Raw genomic sequence first — 17,835 nt, 5'->3', positions numbered from 1 at the left:
CTGTAGCTTCTCCAGGATTCAGCCTGCCAGGAAAAACGGCATCTAATATGTTCATTCATTCCTCAGATTTGGGATCAACATACAGTAATTGCACTTGGAAACTCTCAATTATGTTCAATTGAAGGACAATTGATGGACCATGAAGGGTGTTAAGGAAATATAGATTTACCACTTAATAATCCTGTTCTGTAGTTTTCATTTATACAAATTGTAATTGTGTAATTATAGAACGCATTTATGGAAGTACTTCACTGGCAGAATCTTAATGTGGATCCACATGAATATTAAAAGACTAGTCACCACTGATGATGGCTGGAGCAGCTTTTGGGGGCTGGGAAATCAGGCAGAGATCTATATTGCAGTGTCTTCTTTGCGTGAGATATTCTAATATATTCAAATCAAGTTAAGAGTGGTTTTCCCTCTGTTGACAATGGGATTGCATTCTGCATTCTATTCACACATTTGCAGACACCCAAGGGAAGTTCTGATTATAATTGCATGGATAAACGGGTCAAGGCTTTTTAAGCTCTACTTGTTTCCTTTGTGACTTTTTTTTTATAAAATGGAACGTATGTGATTTTGCAAGGATTTTTTTTCAGGAAGTAACATTGTAATGGAAATAGAAAAACCGATGAGTCTCTGAATTATGCTGAAAAGCTAATTGTACTTGAAGGATTTTCAACAGTGCAGCAGAATAGATAGAATTTGATGAAATAGAGATTTTCAGAAAATAAATTTTCACGCTGTTTACAGAGTGACACAGCATCCAAAGTGCCAGCTATAGAAACAAAGTTGGCAGCTCAGGTTAAGTCAGGATGGGTGTGACATTGAAATGCCTCAATATCATTTTTCAATTTGGGGAAAGGATATGTCATAGAAAAAGTGTATGCGGGGGAAAATTTGGGAAGTGAACATACAATGTCAAATCGCCTATAACAAGATTTTGCATTTTCCAGGTTCTAAATATGTTATTGATAAATTTGCTGAGCAGGCTGGTATTCCCGTTCCTTTAAACTTCTTTGCTGCCTCTGGACGAGTACACTGCTACTTCAAGCTCAATTCGCCACCAGGACATGTCATTCGCCTCTCGCTCACCTCCTTACAGATCGAACCTGACAGCTGTGTCACAGATTCACTCAGCATTTTTGACTCACTTATGCCAATAAGGAGTAAGAATTTGTATCGGTAAGTTTTATAGTGCTTCCGGTATTTTTGGTCTCCTAATTGACACAAAAGATATTGTGAAAATGAGGAACTTAAACAAATTAGCAGCCATAAAGAGGTGATACTCAAAAAATTAACTCAGTCGAAGGTTGACAAATCCAAACAGTCATTTGTTTAAAGAACTTGAGTGTTGCTGAAAAAGACGCAATAAAGATTTTTGTCTTGCAATTATTAGGGTAATTCCCAATATAAAGGGTAAGTGACCTTTTTATCCTGAATAAGAAACAAGTACTGATTAGTAGGCAACTAGATTAGAAGAATTGTCATGGAAAATGCACCAGTTAGATATGACTGACAGTTAACAGCCAAGATTGCACATACTGGAAGATGCATTTATTAATATATGGAGCCTTGTTCTTAGCAGAAAAGAACATATACACACACTGCACTTGCTTTAACTGAGCAAAACAGTTGTCAGCCATTTTTCAGGGAAATTCCTTGACCGATGAGAGTAAAATAAAAGTCAGAACCGCATCAGCATGTTTGCTGATGCTTGCACAATGTTCAGAACCACTCACAGCTACTCAAATACAGGACTTGTCCATATGCAGCAAAATTGAGAATCTTTCTGGCTTGTGCTGATAAAGCTTAAGTAATATTCTTGGCACATAACTGCAAGGCAAAGATCTTTTCCAACAACAGAGAACGCAATCATTTCTCCTTGACATTTGCTGGTATTACCACTGCTCACTGTCAACATTCTGGGGATTACAATTAACCAAAAACTCAATGAATGGCAGAACATTAGGAAGCTCACAAGAACAGAGGGATTTTGGCATGCTTGTTCACAGATCCCTAGAGGCAACTGGACAGTTTTAGTGGGTAGTAGAGAAGACAGATGGCACACCTGCCTTTGTCTGTTATGGCATAGATTATAAGAGTAGGGAGGTTATTTTGGAGCTGTACATGACTATGGTGAGGCCACAGCTGCAGTGCCTATGTGCTTGTTCTGGTCTCTACACTATAGGGAGGATATGAATACATTGGAGAGGGTGCAGAGGCGATTCGCTTTTGTGGGTTAGTGTGCTTTAGCTGTGAAGTAAGACTGGATAAGTTCGAGTTGTTTTCTTTAAAATGGAAAAGGTTGGGAGGGGACTTGATTGTGAGCACAGTGGCTAGGAAGTAACTTATTCCCTTGGATGAAGGGCTGATAATAATTATTTTTCAAGTGAATGACTATCCTGATCACCTCCACTTCCATGAACAAAAACAAAGTTGCTGGAAAAGCTCAGCAGGTCTAGCAGCATCCATGGAGGAGAAAACAGAGTTAATGTTTTGGATCCGGTGACCCTTCCTCAGAACTGATGTGGCTGGGAAAACGTCAGTTTATGTGCAAAAAATAGGGAGGTAGGTGGGGCAGGGAGTAAAAGATGGGATATAGCCCAAAGAGAGAAAACGATAGTTGGACAGACAAAAGAGCTGCTAATGATCAGGCTGGGAGGGGGAATAGTTGTTAATGGGGGCTGTTGTGACTAAAAACAGAGATGTGTAGTGGCAGGCTATGTGGTAACAAGGCCTGGTGTGTGGAGTGGGGGGCTGGGACATGGGAGAGTTTAGGCCCTAAAATTCTTGAACTCAATATTGAGTCCAGAGGGCTGTAGGGTCCCCAAGTGGAAATTGAGGTGCTGTTCCTCCAGCTTGCGCTGGGCTTTACTGGAACATTGTAGCAAACCAGAGACAGAGATGTTGGCCAGAGAGCAAGGTGGTTCATTAAAGTGGCAGGCAACAGGTAGTTCAGGGTCTTTTCTGTGAGCAGAATGTAGATGTTCTGCAAAGCGGTTGCCACGTCTATGCTTCATTTCCCCAATGTAGAGGAGACCACATCGTGAGCAGCGAATGCAGTAGACTAGATTCTTGGGAGTGCAGGTCAAGTGTTGCTTCACCTGGAAGGTATGTTTGGGCCCTTGGATACTGGGGAGGGAGGAGGTAAATGGGCAGGTGTTGCTCTTTCGCCGGTTACAGGGGAAGGTGCCGTGGGGCTATGGGGAGGTGTTGGGGGTGAAGGAAGTGCCACTTCCATAATTGCCAGGATACTGAGTGCTTCCCACTTCACTCTTTAATGTCCCTGATGCACCTGTCTTTATTTAGATCCTGCTTCCAACCCTCCATGTTCCAGGTACTGCTCCACAAACCCATCCGCACTGATTCAGCCTTGCTGATCCCAAAAATCCATGAAGACCAATCCCCTGCTTCCCAGCCTCATCCATCTCTCCCCGCCACCACTAAACATTTGTGTGGTTTTAGAGCTGAACAAAGAACACTGCTGACCTTATAACAACTGCACAGAAATGACAGGTGCATGTAACCTTTAAACAATTGAGAACCAGGTCTATCCTTGTACACTTCTGACTTTATCCTGAAGGTAGTATTTTATTGAACTACTTTCATGTTAATGAATGATCATGCCATGCAAACATATCTTAAATATGTACCCACTGCATTTCTGTGAAATTTTCAACACATTTATTACTGCACAATTACTAAACTATTAATCAAATTTTGCACCCCACTTAAATAAGTCACTCCAGTACAACATTTCCTCCTCCTCCCATCCGTGTACCTATCCAAATATTTTTAAAATGTTGCCATTGTACCTGCCTCAACCACTATCTCCGACAGCCCATTCCATATACTCACAGCTCTCTGCATGAAGAAATTGCCCTTTAGGTCCTTTTTAAATCTATTACCTCCCACCTTAAATTTTTGCCCCCTAATTTTCAATTCCCCATCCGAACGCAAAAGACGATATGCAGTCATCCTGTCTATACCCATCATGCTTGTATGCACCTCATTAAGGTCACTTCTCAATCTCTTATGTTCCAAGGAATAAAGTCGTGTCCTGACCAACCTTTCCCTGTATCTCAGGCTGAATAGACCTGGCAACATCCTCATAAATCTTCTTTGCACACTTTCCAGTTTAAGTATCGAACATAGAAAAGTACAGCGCAGTACAGGCCCTTCAGCCCGTGATGTTGTGCCGTGTAATAATCCTAATCCAAAAATAAAATAACCTAACCTACATTCCCCTCAATTCACTGCTGTCCATGTGCATGTCCAGCAGTCGCTTAAATATCACTAATGACTCCGCTTCCACAACTACCACTGGTAAACTATTCCATGTGCTCACACCTCTCTGGATGAAGAACCTCCTTCTGGCGTCTTCTCTATACCTTCCTCCTAACACCTTAAAGCTGTGACCCCTCGTGGCAGTCAATCCTGTCCTGGGGAAAAGTCTCTGGCTATCGACTCTATCAATACCTCTCATTAACTTGTACACCTCAGTCAGGTCACCTCTCTTCCTCCTTCTCTCCAGAGAGAAAAGTCCGAGCTCAGTCAACCTCTCCTCGTAAGACAAGTCCTCCAGTCCAGGCAGCATCCTGGTAAACCTCCTTTGTACCCTCTCCAAAGCCTCCACATCTTTCCTATAATAGGGCGACCAGAACTGGACACAATATTCCAAGTGTGGTCTCACCAGGGTTTTGTAGAGCTGCAGCATAACCTCGTGGCTCTTAAACTCGATCCCCTGTTAATGAAAGCCAAAACACCATATGCTTTCTTAACAACTTTATCCACTTGGGTGGCAACTTTGAGGGAGCTATGCACTTGAACACCAAGATCCCGCTGTTCCTCCAAAGTATGTCTTTCCTCTGACAGGGTGACCAAAACTGTACACAGTATTCCAAGTGTGGCCTTATACAACTGTAACTTAACGTCCCAATTCCTATATTCAATGTCTCGACTGATGAAGGCCAGCTTGGTAAATGCCTTCTTCATCACCCTGCCGACTTGTGACACCACCTTCAATGATCTCTCGTCAGTAAAATGTAAACACCAAAGTTCCATTTCTGTTGTGTAGTCTTGAGAATGCTGTCCAATGTATTTCTGCAGAATATACATTTTGCACATTTGATTTTAGTTTCCAATTGAAGTACGAAAGAAACAAAGTCAATATATATCTTGAATATTGTTTTACGTTATAATCATAGATAATAGAATTCCTCCAAAAAATAGCGATTTCTAAATGAGGAAACGTGACCAATGCATTGTTATTGTTATTCAAGTGATTATAAATATAAATTTGTTCTATCATTTATGTCTGTCAATTTCAGAGTCTGCGAACCCTTTGCTTCTTTCCCAGTTTCCTTTGTATCTACTGGCAATGGCATGTTTCTCTCATTCAAATCACTCAGAGTGGATGGAATAAGAGAAATAAATGGATATTTTGAGGCAATTCCCAACAAAGGTAAGTTGGAAAACAAATTGTCCATAATTACGTTGTAGCTTTGATAAATTTTACTGAGCGCTTAGAGCTAATAATTGGTGCCCTCTTTGCCTACTTCACAATGAAATGAATCACCATAAAATTACCCATAATTTATCGCAAGTGCTATGAAACAGCTGGCCATCTTGTTGCAGCCAGGTTGTAACAATTCTATGAAGAAACTGAGAAATAAAGCACTAATCCTGTTTAATTACCCATTTGACCTGATCAGCCCATTATAGCCACAAATAAAAAGAGAAAATGACAAAACAAAATCTCAGCGGGCTGGGGAGCACCCACCTGGAGAGAAAAATCAGATTTCAGGTCTGTGATGTCTCATCAGTACTGGAAAATGTTAGACAGGGAATGGGTTTCAATCAAGGGGTAAAAACTGAAAGAACTGCTGATGCTGTAAATCAGGAACAAAAACAAAGTTGCTGGAAAAGTTCAGCAGGTCTGGCAGCATCTGTGAAGGAAAGGTCGGAGTGAACGTTTCGGGTTCGGTGACCCTTCCTCAGAACTGATGGCGGCTGGGAAAATGTCAGTTTATATGCAGAAAATAGGGAGGTACATGGGGTAGGGAGGATAGAGCCCAAAGACAGAGAAAGACAGTTGGACAGACAAAGGAGTTGCTAATGATCTGGCTGGGAGGGGGAATAATTGTTAATGGGGACTGTCAGTGATTAACAACAGGGGTGATAATGGCAGACTATATGGTAACAAGGCCTGGTGTGTGAGGTAGGGAGCTGGGACATAGGAGAGTTCAGGCCCTAAAATTACTGAACTCAGTATTGAGTCTGGCATCTTGTAGGGCCTTCAAACATAAAATGAGGTGTCATTTCTCCAGCCTGTGTTGGGCTTCACTGGAACACTGCAGCAAGCCAGAGATAGAGATATTGGCCAGAGAGCAAGGTGGTGCACTGATGTGGCAGGCAACAGGAAGTTCAGGTCTTTTTTGCAATGTAGATGTTCTGCGAAGCGGTTGCCAAGTCTACGCTTCGCGACAACCGTCCCCCACCAATGCCCCTGAGCAGCTGGTCTACCCTTGGCTGCAGCTGGTTTCCACAGAAGAGCCACCACGCTCACCACTTTCTAAGGCCATTACAACTCAAAATGAATGTAGGAAGCAGGTAAAGTTTAAAAATAATTTGAACAAAACAATTGATTGTTCTATTTACATTTTGTTTAGAATTCGAAAGCACAATAATTTCAACAGATGGAATAAGATTGGAAGGAAATATCACCAGTCCATATTATCCCAGCTATTATCCTCTGAAATGTAGCTGTACCTGGACATTTAAGGTAATGCCTAGTTGATTCTGTCATTAGACAATTTGCAGTGTTTGACTTGTTGGAATGTCTATTATGGAAACATTCTGCTTAATTTCCTTCAAAGTGCCATTATTGGTAACATAATTGATAAACACTCTCTTCAAACTTCGCTTAAAGTAGGTAGTCAACCTGTAGAAGTGCAGTGCTATGTCAAAATAATTGCATTTTACATTGTTGTTCATCCTTTAACTGTAACAACAATTTTAAACTTGTCTTGTCAAGCCAAGTATGGCATTTCACATTAGAACTCATATAAATAGAAATCATATCAGACTATTAATGGTGGTCATAATTTGCTGTAATGTACCATAAGGAGAAGGTTATATACGTGCAAAATGTTTTCTAAAATAGCTTCCTACGTTACTGTGGGATTTAAATGGGCCCTAACCTAGGCATTAGGAGTTATTGTACACAACTGAATAGTTAACAAAATAACTGTTTTTGATATTCATTCGATATTGTATTTTAACCAAGCTACTCATTCTTTCAATTTTTCATTCAACATCCTCATTTTTGTAAGTTTAAGGTGATTTTTGAGTTTTATTAATGCAAGGTTAGAAACATCAGGGAGTGGGGAGGCAGATTTCAGCAATCACCCCCTGACCACACACATGCTCCCACTTGTACTCAGATGGGGGCAGATCAAGACCCCTCACTCATCCCAACAGGCACACCCTTCCTTTTTACCCTCAGGAGGGCAGCCAATGTTCTTGTCTATTGGGGACAGAGTTAGCTGTGGCAGGGATGTAAAGAGGGCCATCAGCAATCACTACATGACTGGGAAAGTAACAGGAATTTCCCCATTTTAGTTTGCCCCTACCATTAAGTCCATTGCCTCTGGGATAGGAAGGTTCCACCCATAGGGTACTTCCAGATCTCAGCGCATCCCAAAGGGTTTGTTTGCCAGTGAACTGTGGTTGCTTTTAAAGTTAAATATGGAAAAGTCATTTCCATGGTCATTCAGTTGGCAATTAGATGACATGAAGTAAAGATGGACATCAAAAGGATGACAGGAGATACTAGAAGGTTATTTTTACCCACAATGTTCTTAAGACATGTATAGGTCAATGGCTGTAGAGTGAAATACAGTCCATACTTAGCTGCAATTCTGATTGTGATGACCGGAAAATTGTTAGTACTCAGTACATTCCAGGCACATGGACCGCTAAATGTGGAAATCTTGCTGTTTCTAATGAACTATTAATCCATATTTAATGCAGAACAACTTCTTTGGCTCTAAATTTGAAAAGTTTATGAATGCAGCATGCCGCTCCCTTAGAATCAAATCTAAAAGTCCATGAAATTTTTGAAATAAAGGTAATTCTAATTTAATTTTTCAACATTCATTTATGATAGGTGAGATTTCATCTTAATCCCATTTAGCCCTTTCAGACAACTGACACTGGCATGAATAGGCAAATGTGCTCTCTGATGGAGGGTCTAGGCCTGAAACATCAGCTTTTGTGCTCTTGAGATTCTGCTGGGCCTGCTGTGTTCATCCAGCTCCACACTTTGTTATCTTGTCCTCCTTCTCTGCTGAGGGAGTTTATGATGCTGCTTGACACTGAAATCTAGATGATAAGCCTGGATGCTGATTAACTAGAACCCAACTCCATAGAAAATACTGTGTGGAAGTCTGAAAATTGTCCATGTTGTTTGTTAATGTTTCCATGTTGCAATTCATTTGATGAACAAGGCTATTGGAAAGGTGAAGGGAAGTTCCTCCACTGTTTGAAATTGTGTATTTTTTTCACACATTTGTTTTTGTGATTCATGCTTTAGTTTACCTGACAGTTGATGTGAAGAGTAAACAGGAAATTGAAATTTTTGCAAGCATGTGAAGGCAAGAAACACAGTAATAGTGAATTTCCTCACCACATTTAAGAAATAACATGGGAATTTTTTTCAGTGACGAGCTTAATGAAACTTTTTTCTGCTTCATTTTTGCTTTCATGCCAGTTTGTGCCATTTCTTTGGGTTTCTGGAGTTCTCTCATATTATGCCATTGGTTTAAGGTGCAGGTCCAGTTTGCCTTGGTTTGGAATGCTGCTGCACTAAAGGCAAGTTACATTTGAGTTCTGTGAGTGCAATGGGGTATCTGGACAGACCTGCTTACCACTGCAGCTAGAAAAATAATTCTAGATGAATATTCACTGCACTGAGATAGGATTCTTCACAGGTGGGAGTGCTGGGATTGGCAGCGAAGGGTTGGTGGAGGGGAAATATTCCAGAATAAGCTAGAAAACACACAATGATTATATGTTTGAGTAATCTGTGACCCATCATGGGCTTCGCTTTAGGTTAGAGGTTGAAAATGAATAGAAAGGATAAGGCAAATCTTAATCACAAACATTCCTTTGATAAATGTTGTGTGGTATTGTGTGTTTATCAGATATCTACACCTTCTCTTGGACTAGCACTGAAATTTCATAACTACACTGTGAAGGAAAAGGGGCTTGAACGGTGTGATCATGGCTGGTGGAAAATAAATGAAAAAATGTAAGGATTGGATTTTGTTTTATTATTACCTGTGTTGCATCTATATAAAAGTTCTCACTTAATATGGCATTTTCATTGCCACTTATCTAGTGAAAACCCATTTGCATCAAGCATAAGTTGTTGTGAGATATACCTTATTAAGCCCCTCGAAGTAAGGATACTTATAGACCTGTTGATGGCGATATCAATGTCCTGAGTTTGGACAAAGAGATTGGAGGGGAGTTGCAATCGTTGGTGACTGGAGAATTTAATATAGTCAGAATCACAGTGCAACAAAATTGGGCTGTTGTGATGCAGTGGTAGTGTCCCCACCTCTGAGTTAGGAAGCCTAGGTTTAAGTCCCACCTGATCCAGAGGTGTGTAATACCATCTCTGAACAAATTGGTTAGAAAATGCCAATGAGACAAAATTATCCCAGATGCATTCGCACAATGAAGGTAGAAAAAATGAGAGCATATACAGGGCATATGTTTGTGTACCTGTTGAATTTTTTTTTCCTCTGTTTCACAGTGCAAATGCAATATAACTGAAGCCAGTTCCCTGAGGTTGTCTAAATTAGCTCTAATTATTTAGGCTCCCTCCATTAAAATCACCATACCCTGAGGGGTTGCTCTCTCGCATATGTGAGAGAGAGAGAGGGAATTAATGGTGAGTTTAACCTGAGGGTCACCATGTCTCTGGGCAAGGGGTGATGTTGAGAAGGCAAACATTCATGTTGACCTCACCCGATCCAGGAATTGAAACCACACTGTTGGAGTCACTCTGTATGATAAGGCAACTGAGCTAGCCGATTCCCAGAGCCCCTAAACAAAGTGCTGAATGAAATATTTACTAATTTGGAGAAAAGATTAACACTCTACTGATCAAAACTTCTTTATTCTCAGTCTGAAATAGAGCTCCAAATAACCAGAATGTTGAAAAATATTGGTCTGTTCACCATTGTAATTGTAGAATATTCTTTTCATTCAGGTACTGTGGTTATCAAATAGATCACCAGACAGTGTTCCACATAGCAAATTTCCTGGTTAATATCATGTTCCAGTGCAGTGGAAAACAATCAGACAAGGCATTTCTAGCAGAGTACAACAGTTATAACATCAGCCAGCGTAAGGATCTTTTTATTGATGAACTCTTAAATAAATTTTATGCACAGCTTGCAATTGTAGCATCATTAAATGGTTACTTACTGTATCCACCTAAGCAAAGCTAAGTATGTCATGAACTGCAAACATGGTAGCAGGCTGTAACAAAAAATTAGACTCCTGCTTTAACCTGATAGACACATGTTTAATTGAGGATGGGTTTGTCATCAGTTTTCAGTGTGATCTGATAATATTTTGCAACTATTTAGATTTATCAGACAAAAGTGACTTCTGTTCCTACATTCTAATTCTACTTCAGTACGATACCCCAGACTTCTAAATTAGCACTACAATCTGGATTTTCATTCTCCGTGACTTTCCAAAGAAATGTGAATTCTTGCATAGGACTTTCTTTAAAAACACAATTGTTTTGTCCTTTATAATTGCAGGTTTTATTTAAAGCAATCTGCTGTTTTTAAAACAACTATTGTGATTACAGCCAATGCTTACTGTTAGATACAGGAGCAGAATTAGGCCATTCAGCCTACTCCATTATTCGATCATGGCTGATATGTTTCTCAATCCTATTCTCCCCATAGCCCTTGATCCCCTTACTAATCAAGAACCTATCTATCTCTGCGTTAAATACACTCAATGACATGCCCTCCACAGGCCTCTATGGCAATGATTTCCACACTCTCTGGCCGATGAAATTCCTCCTCATCTCAGTTCTGAAAGTTGTCCCTTCAATCTGAGGCTGTTCCTTTGGATCCTAGGCTCTCCTACTAGTGGAAACATCTTCTCCACGTCCACTCTATCACGGCCTCTCGGTTCTCTGTAAGCTTAAATGAGATCCCTCCCTCAACCATCTAAACTCCATCGAGTAAGATCCAGAATCCTCAACAACTCCTCAAATGACAAGCCCTTCATCCTCAGGATCATTTTTATAAACAGCCTCTGGACCCTTTCAAGGCCAACACATTCTTCCTTAGACATGGGATCCAAAATTTCCTACAATATTTCAAATGCAGTCTACCCAGTGTCAATACATTTCAGCAGTACATCTATGCTCTTTTATTCTAGTCCTCTCAAAATGAATGCTAGCATTGCATTTGCCTTTCTAAGAGCCAAATGAATTAGCATGTTAACCTTTAGAGAATCCTAAAATAGAACCTCAAAGTTCCTTTGCGCTTTAGATTTCTGAAGCCTTTCCCTGTTTCGAAAATCATCTATGCTTCTATTCTTCTTACCAAAGTGCAACACCTCACATTTTCCCACCTGACGCTTTTCCGGGCCTGTCCAAGTCCTTCCACAGCCTCCCTGCCTGCTCAACAATACTGTCCCTCCACCTACTTTTGTGTCATTTGCGAACTTACCAACAAAATCTTCAGTTCCTTTGTCCATATTGTTAATGTACAATATGATAGTTGTGGTCCCAACACTGACCCCTGTGCCATTGGCTGCCACCCTGAAAAAGATCCCTTTATCCTCACCCTCTGCTTTCTGCCAGACAGCCAATCCTCTATCCATGTCAGCACCTTGTCCCTAACACCATGGGCCCTTAAGTTGCCAGATTGGGTGGGGCCTTCTTCCCACCCATGGACCTGCTTTGTGGCATCACAGGGATCTTCACCCCCCCCCCCCCACCCCCGCCACCCCTCATTGCTGCCATGACACATTTTTAGTTCTACCCCTTCTGAGGTGAATCCCTGCTTGGCCTTTCTATTGCCCGGCCTTGGATTTTATTTTGGGATGGATAGGGCAGAATTCATTGCTCACCTTCGTTAAAATCAGTGCCTGCCACTGTTCTATCTGTGCTGTTACTGCACTGTCCTAGCAGTTTTCCTCTTTGTGCTTTGTTTGCTGGCTTTGTCTTCACCCACTGCTTTCTGGTGCTGTGACATATCCTGGCCAGCTTTTTCTGCTGCCTACTGCTGTTTTTCTGGGTATGGCCACCACTTGCCACCATACAGGAATGTCATTAGGAGCTTGAGACATATGGGGCTAAACTCAAGGCTCCTGCAAATAGCAAACATTTTAAAAGGAGTAGCAAGCAGTTAAGAAGCAAGTGGTATATTGGCTTTCATTGCAAGGGGATCCGCATTCAGAAGAAGGCATTTCTTACTGCAGTTATACAGGGTCTTGTCGAAAGCACCCCCAGAGTATTTGTGTGCAATTTTTGTCTCCCTACCTAGGAAAGAATATACTTTCCGTAAAGGGAGTGCAGTGGAGGTTCACTAGGCTGATACTGGGGATGGCGTGACTGACCTATGAGCAGAGCTTTGTTCAACTGGGCCTGTAGTCTCCCTAGTTTAGAAGGATTAGAGGGGGCCTGGTTGATATGTTTGAAATTCTAACAGGGCTGACCAGATTATATGTAGGAAGATATTGCCCCTGGTTGGGGAGTCAGTTTAGAGCAAGGGGATACAATCTCTGGATCTCGGGTGGGCCATTTAGGATTGAGATGAGGTAAGATTTCTTCACTCAAAAGTTGATGAACATATTGAATTCTCTGCAACAGAGGCTGTGTAAGCCAACTCACTAATGTATTCAATAAAGAGACAGATAAATCTTTAGACTTAAAGGCATCAAGGGATATAGCGAGGAAAAGCAAGAATACAGAATTGAGATAGAGGAGCAGCCGTGATCATATTGAATGGCAGAGCAGGCTCAAAGGCTCTCTGTCTGCTCCTAGTTTCTATGTTTCTATATTAACATTTACTGCTTATAAACTATATACTGAAGGATGGTAGAGCAAAGCTTTGCTGGAGCATTTCTCCATTAGGCCTCAGTCCTTTGTGATGTAACATCATCATCACATTATTATTAGCTATTGTTAGAATACTGATACAGTTAACCCTTTACTCCACATCTTTCAATCCCTTTGCTGGCGAGCTTGTTAAGTGACATGTGATGAAATACTTTTTGGAAATTCATGGATGCAAGCCCTTATCAACCTGATTCTTGCCTTATCAAAAAATGGAATCAAGCTATGTTCTGAAGAAGTGTCCCTGAACCTGAAATGATGACCCTGTTTTCTCTCCACAGATGCAACCAGACCGGCAGTGTTTCTCCACGCTATTTGTGTTTTGCTTTTAGTTCATCATGAGCTATTTAGTTAATTATTAACAAATCCTCCTGTCTTTCATGAATTAATCCACATTTATCCAAGTGCCTGTTAAATTTAAAAAACTCTGACAATAGTACTGAAGGCTTGTGCCCTAGAACCTGCCATAGCCCTAGCCAAGCTCTTCAAGATCCACTACAGCACTGGCATCTACCCAACCATGTGGAAAACAGCCCGGGTTTGGCCTGTGCATAAAAGTCATGGCAAACCCAATTTGGCTAATTATTGTCCCATCAGTCTCCTCTTGATCATCAGTAATACATTTGATAGTGTCATCCACAGTACTATCAAGCGGCACTTGCTCAGCAGTAACCCGCTCATAAATGCTGATAGGGTTCTGCTAGGGCTACTTAGTTCCCGAATTCTTTATAGCCTCGGTTCAAACATGGACAAAAAAGCTGAATTTCAAAGTGTGGTGAGATTGACAGCCCTTGACATCAAGACAACATTTGACCAAGAGTTACATCAAGGAGCACGAGCAAAACTGTTGACAGTACAAATCAGGAAGATCTGTCCACTGGTTGGAGTCATAGCTGACACATAGGAAGATGGTCATAGTTGTTGGAGGTCAGTCACCTCAGCTTCAGGACATGTCTACAGGAGTTCCCCAGAGTAGTATCTGAGGCCCAACCATCTTCAGCTGCTTCATCAATGACCTTCTCTCCGTCATAATGTTACAAGTGGGGATGTTCGCTGATGATTTATAATGTTGAGCATAATTCTTGACTCCCCAAATACTGAAGCAGTCCATGTTCAAATGCAGCAAGACTTAGACAATATCGAGGCTTGGGCTCAAAGGTAGCAAGTAATATTCGTACCGAACACATACCAGGTTATGGCCATTTCCAATAACTGACAATCTAACCACCACTGCTTGATATTTGATGGTTTTACCATCACTGAATTCCCTACTATCCTGGGGGTTACCATTGACTGAAAACTGGACTGGACTCACCACATAAACACAGTGGCTCCAAGAGCTGGCCAGAGGCTAGGAATCCTGCAATGAGTAGCTCGTCTCCTGATCCCCAAAGCTTGTCCATCATCTCCAAGACACCAGTCAGGAGTGGGATAGAATACTCCCTACCTGCCTTGATGGATGCAATTCCAATAACACTCAACAAGCTTGACACCATCAGAGAAAAGCAGCCTTACTTGATTGGCATGGATTCCACTCCCTCCACCAACAATACTCGGTAGCAACAATGTGAACTGTCTACAAGATTTGACACAGAAAGTTGTGAGGGCTTTTTCGAGAGCTCAGTCCAAACCATGAACACTGCCATCAAGAAGGATAAGGGAAGCAGATACATGGGAATACAACTCCTTGCAAGTTCCCCTTCAAGTCATATACGTCAAAAGATGTATGGAAGCATCACCACACACAAGTTCTCTTCCAAATGACTCAGCATCCTTACTTGGAACTTCAATGTAGCAGGATCGAAAACTCCCTTCAAGCAGCATCATAGTGTACCTGCACCACTTCAACATCAATGAATCAAAAAGGCCTCATCACCACCTTCTTGGGGGCAGTTAGGGATGTCCAGGTTTTGCATTACTCCCATAGTATACTTACCTCTTGTTTACTGTCCTCACACCAACTACCATCATCATCCTGTTCTTACATGGCAGCAATTTCAGAATCTGGAACTGAACTTGAGACAGCTTCATCATGTTGCCCCTTCTAATCTGTTGAATACCTCCCGATCCTGTCTATCTTTATTTATACTTTCCTCTTTCCCAGCACACTTCCTGCAGATGCTCTGGACAGATGTGTATTTTCCCATTCGATATCTAATCACATTTACCCTCCATTTGAAAGAGAAAACAGCACTGAATATAGGGATCCAAAGTAATGGCAGAAATTGATCACCCATTACCAGATTAACAATCAAGGTGAAACACAGGAAAATATTGCTTTTGAGAGCAACAAACAATCACAATAACAGGGCAAGTAGTTTTTTGAGTGTCACATCTGCCTGTTATTTCAACCTCTTCATGTACTTCATAAAGCACATTCAATCACCTTGCTGGTCACAAACTGCATGTTGAATCATATCATCTGCCTGATAGAGCTTGTCCTCTTTCTCTTTCCTCTAGATTTTACACACCAGCAATTATTTGAAGATACAACAGAATAACATAATCCTCTTGCAGGTGCAGTCACAGATGGTATTTCTGATTCACCAGCATTTGAGGGAGCAGCATTTGGCCAGGCAGCCAGAAGAAGCAGCTTGTGGTGGCATTGACAGTTGAAGGAATGGCCCAATGGATGGCAGTGCCATTCCCAGCTGTGATGAGGAGGAAAGAAATGCAACCTGCAAAAATGAAAGCTTGAAAAGCAAAAACCTTACAACACATGCGGAGTTCTCACATTTTGTGGGATTGCAAACCATTCAAGGAATTATCAAATTTATGAAGGAACCTGCTCCTAATCTGTGTGGTGTCCCATCACATGGTATCAATGTTCTGCAGTCATCCTTGAAGTATGTAACTACTTTTCGGGAGGCTGCAACTCGGACCTCATACCGAGAATCTCAGTCACCAGTCTTTTCAACTTCACTGAAAGCTCAAGTGGCTGTCACTCAGATTATGGTTTCCTCCTAGAAAGTCTGGCAGCCAAATGGGCAAGTACATTCAAGATATTTCCGATGACCTTATTTTACATGACTGTGGATCAGTGGGATTGTTGGACAACTGGGTAATGGAGTCAGCAGTGGCACAGTGGGAATGACACATATAGGATGTGAGGCACATCTGTTTCCTTTTCACCTTCTGAATGAATACCCACTAGGGAGCTGAGATTGACTGTCCTTGTAGACATTGGAGATCTATAGTGCGTAGCTAGCCCTTCACAGATCAATGGCCACAAACATTTGAAGGACCCTAACATCAACAACAGCCACCCTCCACTGATTAGTTTGAAGCCATTAAACAACTGCTACAGGAGTAACCAAGGGCTAGTAAGCCATTTTTTCGGGAGTGTTCTACAAGTTGGCGCACGGCTGAGAAATGTAGTCAAGATAATTACTGTGCTTGGTATGAGGCAGATTACCTTTTCACATTTGGCATTCTGGTCTACAGCATCTTTTCATAGCTTCTAAGTCTGTCTGGCATTCATATGAAAGATAGCTGAAAGATTTTGATGTTCCTTAATGAAGAATTAATGGAGTGGTGAAGGATATAAGAAGAACTGTTAAGTAAGAGTCAGATTATGTAATTTTTCAAGGCAGTGTGGAAATGAGTTGGTCACCTGCAATGATTAGTTCATGAACTCATTTTTGACATTTCTGTGAGGTGGTGCGGTGACCTTTCTTCCCTGCTTCCTTTCCCACCTTCATCAAATGGTGACTGTGGTGCTCTGCATTCTTCAAATGCCATCTCTGAAATTGAAAAGATGCAACACTATAAAATAATGCAGCCCTCCCCGCCGGCATAAAGAACCCATATAAAGGCACTTCAAAGCAAATTCCCTATAACCTAAAGTTTTAAGTGGGCCAGTTTTCAAGGCCACTAGGGAATGACTGCAGGGCCTAAATACAGAGGAGAAAAGATTGTGAGAAGTTTATCTTCAGGCTTGATGCAAGCTGCTGGTAATGGCCATCATTGACAGTTTGCTGGGCTGAAGTGCATCTTGAGTAAATTGTAGGTGAGTCAACGACAGCAGAAGGGTGGCCAAATTTTGGTGCCAGCAGTTTCCTCAATTTGATAATTCCACCCCAAAGAGTAATGAAAACTGGTATTAAGACCCATTGGAGAAATTGAACTTCCCCAAGCGGAACATGCCCCGCCTTCTACACTGCTTTTCTGGTTGGAAAGTTTAGTAAATATTTATTTTAAATTGAGTGGAGCCTGCTTGCACACTGTAGGGATTCAATGACTCTGTAAGTTGGATCAATGACATAGAAAGAGACAGAACTAAGCCTGGAAGGAGACTTTTGAGTGTTAGGGAGAAAATTTAACTGAGTTGATCTCCAGTTTACCCCCAGTACCATGCAGTAGTGAGTATATTAATAGAAGGCTAGAAAAAATGAATTGTGGCTGGAGAGATGTGCAGGAGGGAGGGCTTTAGGTTGCTGAGACAGTGGGAAGCAGAGACTACAAGTTAGAGGTGTTACACTTGAACATTGACAGGACCAACATCCTCACAAGGTGGCTTGTTAATGCTGTTGGGGCATATTTAAAGTAGATTGGCAGATGGATATGATCCTGAAAAGGAGTACAGAGTAGAGAGAAACTGAAATGGAATTATATGTTAAAACACAAAAATGTGAGTTTTGAAGGCAAAGGGAACATTAGCTAGGTCAGAA

The 17,835-nt window shown here is 41.4% G+C and overlaps 1 protein-coding gene across 1 annotated transcript in view; it reads left to right on the top strand.

Moving 5' to 3' along the window:
* The window catches only part of tmprss7 (transmembrane serine protease 7), a 98,807-nt gene that overhangs the window by 48,443 nt on the left and 32,529 nt on the right, over positions 1-17,835 (top strand). The window contains exons 10-14 of the mRNA XM_059650272.1: positions 957-1,185; positions 5,334-5,467; positions 6,675-6,787; positions 9,210-9,316; positions 10,286-10,422. Coding sequence (XP_059506255.1) covers positions 957-1,185; positions 5,334-5,467; positions 6,675-6,787; positions 9,210-9,316; positions 10,286-10,422 — 720 coding nt within the window. The remainder of the gene's footprint in view (positions 1-956; positions 1,186-5,333; positions 5,468-6,674; positions 6,788-9,209; positions 9,317-10,285; positions 10,423-17,835) is intronic.

This window comes from Stegostoma tigrinum, chromosome 12 (genome assembly GCF_030684315.1).
Source record: "Stegostoma tigrinum isolate sSteTig4 chromosome 12, sSteTig4.hap1, whole genome shotgun sequence".
NCBI lineage: Eukaryota > Metazoa > Chordata > Chondrichthyes > Orectolobiformes > Stegostomatidae > Stegostoma > Stegostoma tigrinum.
The sequence above is the reverse complement of the archived record's forward strand: the minus strand, read 5'-3'. Positions and strand labels throughout refer to the sequence as shown.